General features: G+C 39.7%; 1 protein-coding gene across 1 annotated transcript in view; it reads left to right on the top strand.

Moving 5' to 3' along the window:
- Positions 1–1,207: 1,207 nt before the first annotated feature.
- FANCL (FA complementation group L) overlaps positions 1,208–14,959 on the top strand; it is an 81,449-nt gene continuing 67,697 nt past the window's right edge. The window contains exon 1 of the mRNA XM_027865187.1: positions 1,208–1,330. Within this exon, the coding sequence (XP_027720988.1) occupies positions 1,235–1,330 (96 nt within the window). The 5' untranslated portion in view covers positions 1,208–1,234. The remainder of the gene's footprint in view (positions 1,331–14,959) is intronic.

Raw genomic sequence — 14,959 nt, forward strand, 5'->3', positions numbered from 1 at the left:
AGAAAAAAAAATGATACAGATGAAGTAGATAAAGAAAATTATGTAATAATGATGATAATGATAATAATAGCATTTACATAGCACATTAATGATTATATAGAGCTTTACATGCATTGTCTCATTTTGTTAGAAAAATATTAAATACACTATTAGCAAAGAGTGTATAACAACATACTAAAAATATTATATGCTAGAACTAGGTTGGATTTATACCAGGAATTTAAGTGTTAATATTTGGGAAACTATAAACATAGTAGAAATAAAAATTAACAACAAAAATAAAAGTCACATGATTACTTAAAAAAATTGAATAAAAAGAGGTTAACTGGCTTCTCTAACATCATGAAGGTACTAACTGACAGAGGTGGGATTTGAACCCAGTTTCTCCAACTTTAGAGCCAAACCTCTTTTTCACTGGCCATACCTAATAGGCAGTTGGTAATGTAGGTCAGAGATCATAGATTTAGGACTGGAAGAAATACTAAAGCACATTGAGTCCAATTTCCTCATTTTACAGATGAGAAAACTGAGGGGAGGGGTTAAGTGATTTGCCCAGAGTCACAAAGCTAGTTAAGTGTTAGAGTTGGGATGTGAAGCCAAGTATTCCTGACTAGGCCAGGATCCAGCCATGATTACTCTACAGCCCAGTTAGAGTAGGTAGAACCAGACTAGATTGTATTTGGAAAATATTTGGCAAAATAAGTAAAAACACAAAAGAACATAGATAATGTTAATATATGGTTTTCTAAGTCACTATGCAGGCACAGAGATCCTTATATCCGGTTTAGTGGCCCCTCATTTCTATTTGAGTTTCTCACCACAGCTCTACAAGATGGTTAGAAGTGAAGACTGGGATAGACACATAGATTTGGGAGTTAGCTAGCTGTATGATTGCTGAACTTATGGCAGTGGATGACATCACCAGCCTTCCCCCACCAAACTCCTGAGGCAGCTCACTGAAACGGCTTTTCGTCATCAGCTCCAATCTGCCCACCTGCTTACCACAGACAAAAGATCTGGGCCAGGGGCCAGGAGGCGGGCGAGCTCTAATCTCCAGGCCCCTTGGTCGCCTGCTCCAGTATCCTCGGGGGTTGGGGGGGGGGAGGGTGGGGGTGTAGCAGCTGCAGGAGTAGCTCCGCCTGACGCTTCTGCGCATGCGCGGGGAGTGGGGGCGCCAAAAGCGAATTCAAACGTCCCGCCGGCTCCTGGAAAGCTTGAACGGGGCCAGGCCGGCATGGCCGCGGCCGAGTCGGCTTTGCTGCGGCAGTGCCCGCTTCTCCTTCCCCAGAACCTGGAGAAAACCATTTATGAGGGATTCATCTCAGCTCAGGTACCCACCTCCTTGGGAATAGGTCCCCGGGGCACGTGGAGGGGCTAAACGGTTGTGAAGTCTAGTGTGCAGGGGAGAAAGGGTCTCCTGAATTTGTGTGGGGAGCATTAAGGAGTTGTGAGAGTTCACTTTTGTGGCGGGCCGCCCCGGGAACCCAGGACTGAGAGGCAGTTACGTGAGCTGCCGCGCTGGCATTGAGCCGCGCCAGGCGCGCGCGGGATGCCGGGGAGGCGCGGTGACGTCAGAGCCAGCGGGAAGTTCCAAAGGGGCGGGTCCGCCTCCCCTCCACGCCCCAATCCCTCCCCCTCTCCCGCAGGCTTGACTTCTAGCTGAGCTGCTGCTGCTTGGAGCAGCTGATGGAGAACCCTGGACTTAGAGTCTGGATAGCCTCGGCGCCAGACGAGTCACCTAACCTCTCTGTGCCTCAGGTTCTTCATCCATTAAGTGGGAATAATCATTGTCATTAATTAAAAGTGCCAGACAGTGTGCTAGGCACTGGGGTTACAAAGACAAATACAAATAAATAAACTATCCCGTGCTCTCTACCTTGGGAAAGGGAACAAGCATTTATTAAGCGCCTACTATGTGCCAGGCACTGAGCTTAGTGCTGGGGAAAGACAAACACGTAGCTAAATAAATGAATGATCCCCTGCTCTGTAGGAGTTTACTAAGCAGCTAGGGAAGGGAACAAGCATTTATTAAGCACCTGCTAGTGCCGGGCATTAAGCTAAGCCCTTGACAAGTATTATCTTATTTGACCCTTACAACAACCATGTGAACTAGGTGCTGTGAGACAGAGTACTGGACTTGGAGTTAGGAAATCCTGAGTTCTAATATGGCCTCAGACATTTAAGCTGTGGGAGTTTTGGGCAAGTACATACTTTTGTGTGTCTTAGTTTCCTCATCTGTAAAATGAGGATGATAATAATAGTGCATACATCTTAGGTAGATCAAATGAGATAGCATGTAAATGGCTTTGGAAACTTTAAAGCACTATAAATGCTATCATCATCATCATCCTCATTATAGTTGTGAGGATCAAATAAGAATATGGCTTTACAGTGTTTAGTGTTATATACAGATGTGAGCTATTATATTTGTTGTTCATTTATGTCAGACTCTTCATGACCCCATTTGAGGTTTTCTTGGCAAAGATGCTGGAGTGGTTTACCATTTCCCTTTCCAGCTCATTTTACAGATGAGAAACTGAGGCATACAGGGTTAAGTGACTTGCCCAAGGTCACACAGCTAGTAAATGTATGAGGCTGAATTTGAACTCGGGCCTTCCTGACTCCAGGCCCAGTGTACTCTATCCACTGTACCACCTAGTTGCCCCAATATAACATATAAAATAATATCATTCAATCCAAGGTGCATTAATTGCCCTTTTTGCCTATCCTTGCTAATAGAATAGTTTATTGACTTACAGACTTAGATAATTGCCCCCATTTCCCCCTTAAACATTTATTCATTTTAAAGTATGTGCTAGCCATTGTACATGTTTATGGCATTTTGTCATAAACATCTTGTAAAGAGGATTCCTGCTTGATTACTTTTGAAAACTCCTCCATTTCTGAGATTTTTTCGGTTTTGTGCTTGTGTACAAGTATTGGTAGCAGTTTCATATGAGGCTGACATAGTAGATAGAACATTGGACTTTAAGTTAGGAAAAGCTGAATTTGAATGCTTCCTTAGACACTTAATCCTCAGTTTCTCCATCTGTAGATTAAGATTATGATAGAACACACCTCACATGTTGTAAAGATCAAATGATAACAATGTATGCAAAGTGCATTGTCAGCCTCAAAGTTTTATACTAATAATATTTAAAATAATAAATAAAATACTCATTATTATTCTAGTAATGATAGCTATTTTGCCTAGTTCTGTTATCTAGGAAGGATCATGCCTTTATGCTGATTTTAGGAATTGAGAGTGGCATCACATTCTAGTTTGCTGCCCAGCTGTGTTATCACACCCGCCAGTATCCAATCCCTTTGCAGCAAAAGCAAGGTCTTCTTCCTGGGAACCTCGATACCGCTTTGTCACTTCCTGTCTCTTGGTGCTTGCTGCCTATTGCTTTGCATTATGGTCATTTGTTTGTGTGATCTTTGCCCTGCTGAGTTGTAAACCCCCTGTCCATCCCCATGGTACCTAAGTAAATATTTCACTAAATAAATATTTCAGTTAAAAAAACTTAAGTCCCTATCATGTACATGTTCTATGTAAAAAAACAAACACAAACGGAGCAGTCCCTGCCTACGGCTACTGAGCAGGTTACAACATGTCCATGAGTAAGAAAATAGAAAGGATTTGCAAAATAATTTCAGGATAGAGAGTATGAATAACTGAGTTGGATTAGCAAGGCTTTGTCTAGGAAATGGCCCCAGATTGTGGAAGAAGTGAGGCATTGTACAGATGTAGCTGAGAAGAGATTGCGTTCCAGACCTGGAAGACCACTTGTGAAAGCACCAAGACAGGAGATGGAACGCTGTGCCAAGGAAAGATGAACTGGCTCATTTGACTGGAATGGAGAATACCTGAGATGGAACGACATGAAATAAGACTAGACAAGTGGCAGAAGCCCCACTGAGAAAGGTTTTAAATGCCAGACAGAAGATTTTATAGTTTATCTTAGAAGCAATAGGAAGTCATTAAAGATCATCGAGTAGGGTTGACGTTGTCAGGTGTCCGTGTTGGGGACATCAGTTTGATTGCTCTGCAGAAGATGGATGAATGAGAAAAGGGACCGGAGTTAGGGAGGTACTGCAGGAGACAGGATGAGAAGGGCATGAACTTGGACAGAAGCTGTGAGATTGGAGAGAAGGGGATGGATGTGAGAGATGTAGAGACAGAATCAACAAGGCTCAGTAGCTGATTGCATAGAGATGGGGGGCTGAAGGAGAAAGAAGAGTCCAGAACACTCCAAGTTGTGAATTTGGGTGACTGAAAGGGTAGTGATGCCCTCAATAGAAATGGAGAAGTTGGGAGAAGAAATTGGCAGGGGGTAGGTTTGTGGTGGAATATGTTGAGTTTGAGATGCATGTGGGACATGCAGATGAAGGTGTTCAGGGGACAGCCTGGAGTTCAGGAGTGAGATAAAGGCTAGATAGATTTGTAGGTCATCCTTATAGGAATGATGATGGAACTCACGGGAACTAATATGATCACCCAGGGAGTATGGAGAAAGAAATCAAGAAAACTCAAGACAGAGCCTTGGGGGATGCTCACTCATACCCAGTAGGCAGTAGCAGGATGACAGTCAACAAAGGAGACCAAGAAGGAACCAGTAGGCAGGTAGGAGGACCAAGAGAAAGCAGAAAGAAATGAGGAGAGAAGTGTCCAGGAGGGCAGGGCTGGTTGAAAATGGTCAAGAAGGATAAGAATGGAGAAATAGTCATTGGAATTAGCAGTTAAGAGATTGTGGATAATAAATGATACTTATTTACTCAGTGACATTTTCACTTGCTGTTATCTGGTATAAGACTAGGAGGAGAGGGGGTATATGATTTGTCAAAATATTCTGCTTATTCTTATAGGGATGAAATCAGACAAAACAAAGAGAACTGGATTTGGACTCAGAAGATTTGTGTTCAAATCCAGAATTTGGTGTGACCTTGGACAAGGCCACTTAATCTCTCTAGTTTTCAGTTTCCTCATATTAGTGATGAAGGTGTTAAATTCAGTGATCTCTAAGGTCACTTTTAGGTTCTATAGTCTGTAATCTTTGTTGTGACGAAAATATATATTATGTATTGTGTTGTACATTACAACAGTGGTAGAAGGACCACTCAGAGATCAATAAATATGTTACCACATACTGTACAATGTCAATTCCATTTTACTGTCATTGATAATGAAGATTAAAAAAATGGGTCTGTTAGTATCCCCAAAATTCTTAATACATGTGGTGTGAAGGTACTTTTCTAGAATTGACTTAACCTCTCTGCTCCTCAGTGTCCTCCTCCATAAAATAAAACGGTTAAATGAGATGATCTCTCAGGTCCCTTCCAAATCTAGCATCTTGAATTGTGTCACCTGTTTTCCTTTAAAAAAAAAAATCCTCATTATTGTTGATGTCTTTTGTTTTACATCATGTTCTTTTCTGAACAGTTTTCCTTAGCTCTTAACACAGTGCCAGGCACAATTAATTGGTGCTTAATAAATCGTTGTTGACTTGACAAAGAGAAGGGAGAGAGAGGCATTTTCTCATCCATGCTCTAGGAAGGAGCAAGCCTGCTCATCCTAAATGATATGGCATTGAATTTCATTTTATTGTTCTTTCTGATTCTGTTGATGTCATTGTGTATATTGTTTTCCTGGTTATATTTCACGCTGTATCAATTAATGTGTCCTACTATGCTTCTCTGAATTCTTCATATTTGTTGTTTCTTTTAGCAAAAAAAAAATCTCATTATATTCATATACCAGGTATCACAAATTTTTCTATATACTAACCTGAAAATTTAAGAAATAAATTAACTTTTTAGATGTATCTTGACTCATTTTTATCGAAATATGTAGAATTTGTGGAAAGGTGGTAATGCCCACCATTTTATTTCAGTTTTATAGAAAGACTTTGGACAGTAAAGACTAGCAGGAGCAATTAAGTTAATACTTCCCATTATGTCTGATTATAAACAATTTGTTGCAGATGATGTGGAAATGGAATTCCCACTCAGGCATGGGTTTAATTGGATGAACTCTGAGGTCTCTTCCACATAGGATGTTCTGTATGAATAAAACTCCTCACCTCCATGAAACCTGACTGTATTCATTCTGATGGTATTTTCTTGGGCTTTTGGCCACAGCCATCATTCTGGTCTGTACCTGCAGATCAACAATTACTCTTGTGTAGCAAAGAACAAATTCTGGGGTAGTGATAGTATGGGAGAAGTGGAATGATGGGAAGTTATAGTCCAGAAGGGGAATTTTGGAGTTTAATATCACAGAATCACAGATTTTTCAATTAGAAAAAACCTTGGTTCTTATCTAATCTAATGACTAAAAATGAATTCTACTATAATACATCCTATACATCCATCCACTTTTGGGGAAGAAGGGAACACCTGCTTCCTCCCAACACATTCCATTCCACTTTGGGCTTCTTCTAATTATTAGAAGGTTTATATCAAAATTCTGTTTGAGTCTTTATCTGCCTTCTTGGGGCCAAAAAGAACAAATCTAATTGATCTTCCATATGATAATCATTGAAGTCCTTGCACGTGGCTTCCATGTCTCTCTGAGCTTTCTCTTTGAATTGAGTTTCATATAGCTTGGACTCAAAACCTTTTGCCATTCGAGTTGCTTTCCTTTGGCCGTTCTTCAATTTATTAATGGCTTTCCTAAACTATGGTGCCCAGAACAGAACTTGAATGTTTTTGAGTGATAGTGAAGTCTAGCGAATAACTACACCAAGTAGGTGGGTATCAGGAATAGAGGTGAGGAAGTTAAGGAAGGGAGGGGCCAGGGTGTTAGAGGGGTTATTATTTTAAATACTGATGTTGTTATTAAGTGAATTGGATGGGAAAGAGCACAAGCCTGCTCACTGACCAAAAAGAATGATTTCTTACTAACGTAGAATTACAGAAACAAATTTGTATCTCCTTGAAACATAGAAGAGCCAGCTTCTGAGAACTTCCTTGGGTTGGAAATTAGTTGCAGAGTTGGTTGCCCACTTTAAAATACTTGGGATCTTCTTTCTTTCAAGTAATATAACAAACTGTTGTAGTATCATAGTTTTACTGCCTTTTGATGAACTCTAATTCCTGATTGTTCTTTTCTGTGCATGTAGTATATGTCTATAAAGTTAGGTTAAAGTTACTACATAATACCTTTTAGTGCTTTAATGAAATAGTGAATCCTTGTTATTTGACCTTTTAAAAAGGTCAGAAGTACATTTTGTTTCATTTTTTTTAAAGGCCATTTAAATGTAATAAAAGTGCTATAATATTACCATGAAAGTAAAGGTTATAAGGTATATTTAATTGTGTTCTTCTATTTTAAAAACTGCTTTAAGGGAGATTGTTCAAAATTTCCATCTGGTAAAGTGAACTTATATTAATTGTTTTTGGAGAATTTTTTTACTCTTATTTTTCATTTAATACTGTTGAAGTAAAAGATTATATTACTGTTTGTCTTTTTCTTTGCTCAAATTTCATCTTTTTTATCCTGCTTAAACTGCTTACTGATTCATTTCCTCAAGAAAGTATAACTCTGATTTCACTTTTTTAGAAAATGGTTCTCCTTCCCTTCCACTGCTTTCCCTTCCTATTAGAAATATCTAAATAAAACCTATATATGCATATCTATATCTATGTTAATATCAACAAATAACTATGTAGTCTGTTGACAGAGCAATCTATAGTGTCCCAAAAATGTTAGTGCAACTTTAGGCTATGAACGCTTAAAAACTACACTGACTTTTTTTGGGGGGGGGGAAGTGTTATTCTCATGTGTTGATGGTAAATACTCAATTAAATGCTTTATGAAGTTAATAATGACTATCAGAGTGGCTAATATGGCAAAAAAGGAAAATGTTGGATGTAGCAGGGGACGTGAGAAAACTGGGACATGAATGCATTGTTGGTGGAATTGTGAAACTAGCAATACCATTGCTAGGTTTGTATCCCAAAGACATCCAAAAAAGGGAAAAGGATCTATTTGTACAAAAATATTTATAGCAGCTCTTTTTGTGGTAGCTAAGAATTGAAAATCAAAGGGATGCCCATCAATTGGGGAATGGCTGAACAAGCTGTGGTATATGATTGTAATGAAATATCATTGTGCTATAAGAAATGACAAACAGGATGATTTCAGAAGAACCTGGAAAGATTTACATGAATTGATGCCATAGTGAAGTGAACAGAACCAGGAGAATGTTGTACACAGTAACAGCAGTATTGTTCTGTGAAGAATTGTGAATGACTTAGCTATTCTCAGAAATACAATGATCCAAGACAATCTCAAAGGACTAATGAGGAAGCTTGCTATCTGCCTCCAGAGAAAGAATTGATATTGCTTGAATATAGACCAAAGCAGGCTATTTTTCACTTTATTTCATTTTTTTCTTTTATTTGCATCTTCTTATACAAAATGATGAATATGGAAATTAGAAAAATGGAAAAAAAGAAGTTAGTGATAACATCTCTACTAACAATCTACTGAAAAGGCAGAACAATTGAATTCATGATGATTACTTTAATTCAACAAATATTCGAATGCCCACTGTATACAGGGCTCTGTGGAGAGTGTAATGATGAAGACAACATGAAGTCCTACTTTCAAATAGCCCATTAGGGAATATAAAATCTGTACGAAGAATTCTAATACAAGATAATCTGTGAAAGACAGTTTGGTGAGAAGAAAGGAAACAATAGCTTTGGAGTCAGAAGACCTAGAGAAGGCACCTACCTGCAGTGGTAGGAGGAGTTTCTTCTCCTGGGAGTTCTCTGTGCCAGTGACACCACAGGTCTAATCCCTATCATTTATACATCTCCATCTCCATCATCTATACCTATCCCAATATCTATAAATATCTCTCTCTGTAGGCTACTATTGTTTACAGTTGTCAGTAATCATAGCAATGTGTCAAGTGCCTAAAGAAGGGTATGAAAATTGGAGAAAGTGATTACTTCTGGCTCAGGTACAAGGGAAGGGGCTTGTACCTGGGGGTTTCAAGGATGGCTCAGATGGTAGAAGGGGATATTTTAGGTTCTGGGAACAGGCATGAAGGGAAAAGTACAAGAAGGAATTCAGGAATGATGACTAATTTAATTTGGATGGTGGGTCATATCCATGAAGGAGAGTAGTGGGAAATAAAATTGGAAAGGTAAAGATTGAGGCAAGAGTATTAAAGGCCTTAAATGACAAGTTAAAGAGTTCTGACTTTATTCAGGGAGTGGGGGAGTTCAGGAGGGAGCAATTGAAGGTTTTAGGGTAGGGTGGAGACTTAATTGGCTCTGTGGTTTAGGAGGATTAGTGTGTCAGCAGTTTTTAGGATGGATTGAATTTTAAGGAAAATAAATTAGGTATTAGACTTATAAGTCTGAGCTAATGACTAGACTAATAAGGTTAAAACTAATAGACTAAACTAGTAAGACTCAGCAAAAGGTATTGTGGGCCTAAACTAGAATGATGTCAGAGGGAATATTAGATGAATACTAGAAATATTTTAGAGGTAGAATCAACACAATTTGACAAGTCGTTAAATATGTGGGGTCAGAGAAGAGGAAGGTGTCAAAGATGACTGTAAACTCTTAATACCGTAGGTTTGGAGGATAGTTAGGCTGTCAGAAAGCCAGAAGCTTGTTTTGAGGGAAATAGGTCAGTCAGTATTTATTAAGCACTTTCTATGGGCCAACCACTGTGTCAAGGGAAACAGAGACAAAAGTGAAATAGTCCTTGCCCCCAGAGACCTTACTTTTAAATGGAGGAGACAACACATACGCATAAATCACATATACAGAATATATAATATGAATAAAAAGTGACTATGGGAGGGAAGTACTAACAACAGTTGTAGATGAGGAATGGAATCAGGAAAGGCTCCATGTAAAACTTGGCACTTGAGGTGAGGCTGAAGGAAACCAGGGAATCCACCAGAGGGAACAGAGGGAGGGAATGTGGCTAGATTGCAGAGTAAGAGGTGAATAATTTTTAAGAGGACAAGAAAAGTAGAAAAGAGGGTCAACTCATAAAGAGATTTAGACGCGAAACAGAGGGGTTTATGGTTGATCCTGTGATCCAGAGAGCCACTGGATTTTGTTAAGCAAAGGGATGACATAATCAGACTCATGCTTTAGGAAAATCAATTTGGCTGCTTTGTGGAGGATAGGTTGGAGAAGGTAGAGACTTGAGGCAGGGATATCTCCCTGCTGCATAGGATGCTATAGCTACAGGGCTTCTTAAACTTTTTCCATTCTCTACCCCTTTTTGTCTTTGTGGCCTGAAGGCATGCGCATGCAAAGTGCACATGCTTTGTGTTCAGAACCAAGGCTGTGGTAAAGTTGTGGATGCACACAGCAAGCGCTGCCAGAAATGTCTCAGATTCATTATGTTTTTGATTTTTAATTAATTTTTGGTCATTGCGTGTTCAGAAATGTTTTACTGTTGCAACCCACATTTTAAGAAGCACTGCATAGAATATAATTAGGAGGCTATATGGAATAGTCTAGGAGAGAGGTGATAAGGGTCTGAACTAGGGTGGTAGCTATGTGAGTGGAGAAGTAGGGATGGCTCTGAGAGTTATTTAAGAGAGAAGCTACAGAACTTGATAGCTGATTGGATATATCTTGTGACTAAGAGTGAGGAGTTGAGGGTGACGCTGAGCGAACGAGAGGATGGCAGTGCCTTCCACAGTAATAGGGAGGTGCAGAGGAGGGCTGAGTTTTAAGGGGAACTGAGTTTTGTTTTGGACGTGTTGAGTCTGAGACATCTCATAGTTTATGATGTAAGACTGGCGCTCAGAAGAGAAACTAGAAGTAGATGTGTAGATTTGGGAGTTGGAGTTACCCACATATAGTAATTAAATTCTTGGGAACTGATGAGATAGTCAAGAACTAGATTATGGAAAGAGAAGCCTTGAGGTATGCCCACATGGATATCCACAAGGACTGTTATCTGAATGATGATAAACAAAGAGACTGGGAAGGAGTAGTCGGCCAGGTAGAATTCTGAGAGAGCACTAGCCTGAAAACCCAGAGAGTCGACAGGTATACAGAAGCTACAATGTCAAATGCCACAGGGAGGCCAAAGAGGATGAGGATTGAGTACAGGATATTAGTTTTGTCAGTCTGGAGACCATTTGTAACTTTGTAGAGAGCAGTTTCAGTTGTGGAAGATGATCTCAGTTTTGAATATCTTGACTTCAAAATGGCAGTATGATATGTAGGTAAAAGGTGACTATTGGGCCATGTGAAACTAAAAAACAAGAATGGCTAGATAAATTGTGGTGGAATGGAATGTTATTATGCCATAAGAAATTATGAAAGGGGGTGGAGCCAAGATGGCGGAGTAAAAGCAGTGACTTGCTTGAGCTGTCCCCCAAACCCCTCCAAATACCTGTAAGAAATGGCTCTAAACAAATTCTAGAGCAGCAGAACCCACAAAAAGACAGTGTGAAACAAATTTCTAGCCCAAGACAACCTGGATGGTTGATTGGGAAGGTCTATTGTGCTAGGCTGGGAGAGGAGTGCAGTTCAGTATGGGCCATGCAGGCAAAAACCAGGCCTCAGTGAACCTGGAGCAGTTCTCTGGGGATTGAATCAAGGGCAGCTGTGGTGATTTCCAGACTTCTCAACCCACAAACGCCAGAGACAACTTAGGTCAATAGGAAAAGTCTGTCTGACTGTGGTGAGAGAAGAGCTTGGTTTATTCCCAGTCCTGTTGCAACCCTGGGGTGGTGGCTGCTTCCGGAGCTCTCAGCCCACAGACAGGAGGTATCAAGTGGCGGATCAGAGGGAGATTGTAGGGATCTCTTTGCTGGTGCTGAGGCAGGATTCTCTTGCTTTGCCTGTGGTTGGATCTGGGTCGCAGTTCTGGGTGTTGGTCCTGGGGCAAGGAGGAGTGCTGGTGTGCTGGAGTTTGTAGTGGCGATGGAGAGGGAATCCTCCTCACAGTTCCAAGGCAGAAAAGAGTGCTAGTGGTCACTTGTACACCAGAGCACAGGCCAGGAAAGGAGTAAACACCTCGCCCTTGATCATACCACCTTGGAAGAACTGAAAATTTATAGGTCCCTAGAAGTATCTCTGAAAACAGCTATACAAAACCCCCAAAGCTTGCGACAGTACATTCTGCACTCTGGAAGCAGACCCCTACCTTAACAAAGAGTTTAAAACTCAAGTAATTGGCTGAGATCATGAGCAAACAGCACAAAAAAGATCAAACCATAGAATCTTATTTCTGTGACAAAGAAGATCAAAACATACAACCAGAAGAAGACAACAAATTCAAAACTCCTACATCCAAACCCTTCAAGAAAAATATGAATCAGTCCCAGGCCATGGAAGAGCTCAGAAAGGATTTTGAGAAGCAAATAAGAGAAGTAGAGGAAAAACTGGGAAGAGAAATGAGAGTGATGCAAGAAAATCATGAAAAACAAGTCAATAGCTTGCTAAAGGAGACACAAAAAAAATACTTAAGGGTCTGGAGGGCATGGAGTATGATAGATCCAGGAGAACTATCTGAAAGTCATGATCAAAAAAAGAGCCTAGACATCATCTTTCAAGAAATTATCAAGGAAAACTGCCCTGATATTTTAGAACCAGAGGGTAAAATAGAAATGGAAAGAATCCACCTATCACCTCCTGAAAGAGATCCCCAAAGGAAAACGTCTAGGAATATTATAGCTAAATTCCAGAGTTCCCAGGTCAAGGAGAAAATATTGCAAGCAGCCAGAAAGAAACATTTCAAGTATTGTGAAAACGCAATCAGGATAACACAAGATTTAGCATCTTCTGCATTAAGGACTGGAAGGCTTGTAATATAATATTTTGGAGGTCAAAGGAAATAGGATTACAACCAAGAATCACCTACCCAGCAAAACTGAGTATAATCTTTCAGGGGAAAAAATGGATATTCAGTGAAATAGAGGACTTGTAAGCATTCTTGATGAAAAGAACAGAGCTGAATAGAAAATTTGACTTTCAAATACAAGAATCAAGAGAAGCATGAAAAGGTAAACAGGAAAGAGAAATCATAAGGGACTTATTAAAGTTGAACTGTTTATATTCCTACATGGAAAAATAATATTTGTAACTCATGAGACCTTTGTCAGTATTAGGGTAGTTGGAGGGGAAAAACAATTGTATGTATAGATAGATAGATAGAAGGCACAGGGTGAGTTGAAGATGAAGGGGTGATATCTGGAAAATAAAATTAAGGGGTGAGAGAGGATTAAATTGGGAGAAGGAGAAAGGGAGAGGTAGAATGGGCTGAATTATTTCCCGTAAAACAGACAAGAAAAAGCTTTTACAGTGGAGGGGAAGTGGGGGAAAGTGAGAGAGAATGAGTGAATCTTATTCTTATTGGATTTGGCTTAAGGAGACAGTAACACACACACTCAATTGGGTATGGAAATCTATCTTACCCTACAGGGAAATAGGGGGAAAAGGGGATAAGAGAGGGGGGGATCATAGAAAAGAGGGCAGATTGGGGGAGGGAGTAATCAGAAGCAAACACTTCTGAGGAGGGACAGGATTGAAAAAGAATAGAATAAAGAGGGATGGGATAGTATGAAGGGAAATATAATTAATTTTTCACATGACTACTATGGAAGTGTTTTACATGACTACTCATGTATAACCTGTATTGAGTTGCTTGCCTTCTCAGTGAGGGTGGGTGGGGAGGGAGGAAGGAAGAAAATTGGGAACCTAAAGTTTTAAAAAAAAATGTTAAAAATTGTTTTCACCTGCAACTGGGAAATAAGATATCCAGGCAGTGGGGTGTAGAAATCTATGTTGCCCTACAGTACAATAGGGGAAGGGGATACGAGAAGAGGGAGTGGTGATAGAAGAGAAGGCAGATTAGGGGAAGGAGTATTCAGAATGCATGCCATCTTGGGGTGGGGTGAGGGAAGAGATGGAGAGAAAATCTGGAATTCAAAATCTTGTAGAAGTGAATGTTGAAAGCTAAAAATAAATAATTTAGTAAATGTTTAAAAAAAAAGAAATGATGAAATGGATTGTTTCAGAGCGAAGTGGGAAGGCCTTTGTGATCTGATGCAGAGTTAAGTAGGCAGAACTGGGGGGACAGTTTACACACGGAAAACAACATTATAGAGAAAAAAACTTTGAGAGACTTTTGTTGTTGTTCAATTATTTCAATTATGTCTGACTCTTCATGATCCCATTTGGTATTTTCTTGGTAAAGATCCTAGAATGATTTGCCATTTTCTTCTACAGCTCATTTAACACATGAGGAAACTGAGGCAAACAGGGTTAGATGACTTGCCCAGGGTCACACAGCAGGGCAGTGTCTAAGGCCAGATTTGAACTCAGAGTCTTCTTGACTTCAGGTCTGACACTCTATCTACTGCATCACCTAACTGTCCCTTGAGAGACTTTAGAACTCTAACTAATGAAATGATAAACTCTGAATCTAGAGGACTGAAGATGAATCATGCCACTCACTTCTTGCCAGAGAAGTGATAGACTTAAAATACAGAATGAGTCATGCATATTTTTATGTGGTCAGTGTGGCAATTTGTTTTGCTGAACTATACGTATTTATTTTTTAAGATTTTTTTTAATTGTTCTTTTAGGGAGACCAGAGGAGGAAAAAATAATGCATGTATATAAATATACATTTTTTAAAATGGAAAAAATGGGGCTAGAGCTGAAGATAGAAGTTAACACAGTATATATAAATTTGTAAATCATGTACATAGAAGAGAAAGTTGAAGCCATGAGCATGTGAATTAGCCAGTTGAGAGAGTATTATACCAAGAGAGAATCTTGGGGGGAGTGCTTATGTAAGAGGCATTTTTTTTCTCTCTTTCTTCCTTCCTTCCTTCCTTCCTTCCTTCCTTCCTTCCTTCCTTCCTTCCTTCCTTCCTTCCTTCCTTCCTTCCTTCCTTTCCTTTCTTTCTTTCTTTCTTTCTTTCTTTCTTTCTTTCTTTCTTTCTTTCTT

The sequence above is a fragment of the Vombatus ursinus genome, unplaced genomic scaffold (assembly GCF_900497805.2).
Source record: "Vombatus ursinus unplaced genomic scaffold, bare-nosed wombat genome assembly UNPS02014778.1, whole genome shotgun sequence".
NCBI classification, from domain to species: Eukaryota; Metazoa; Chordata; class Mammalia; order Diprotodontia; family Vombatidae; genus Vombatus; species Vombatus ursinus.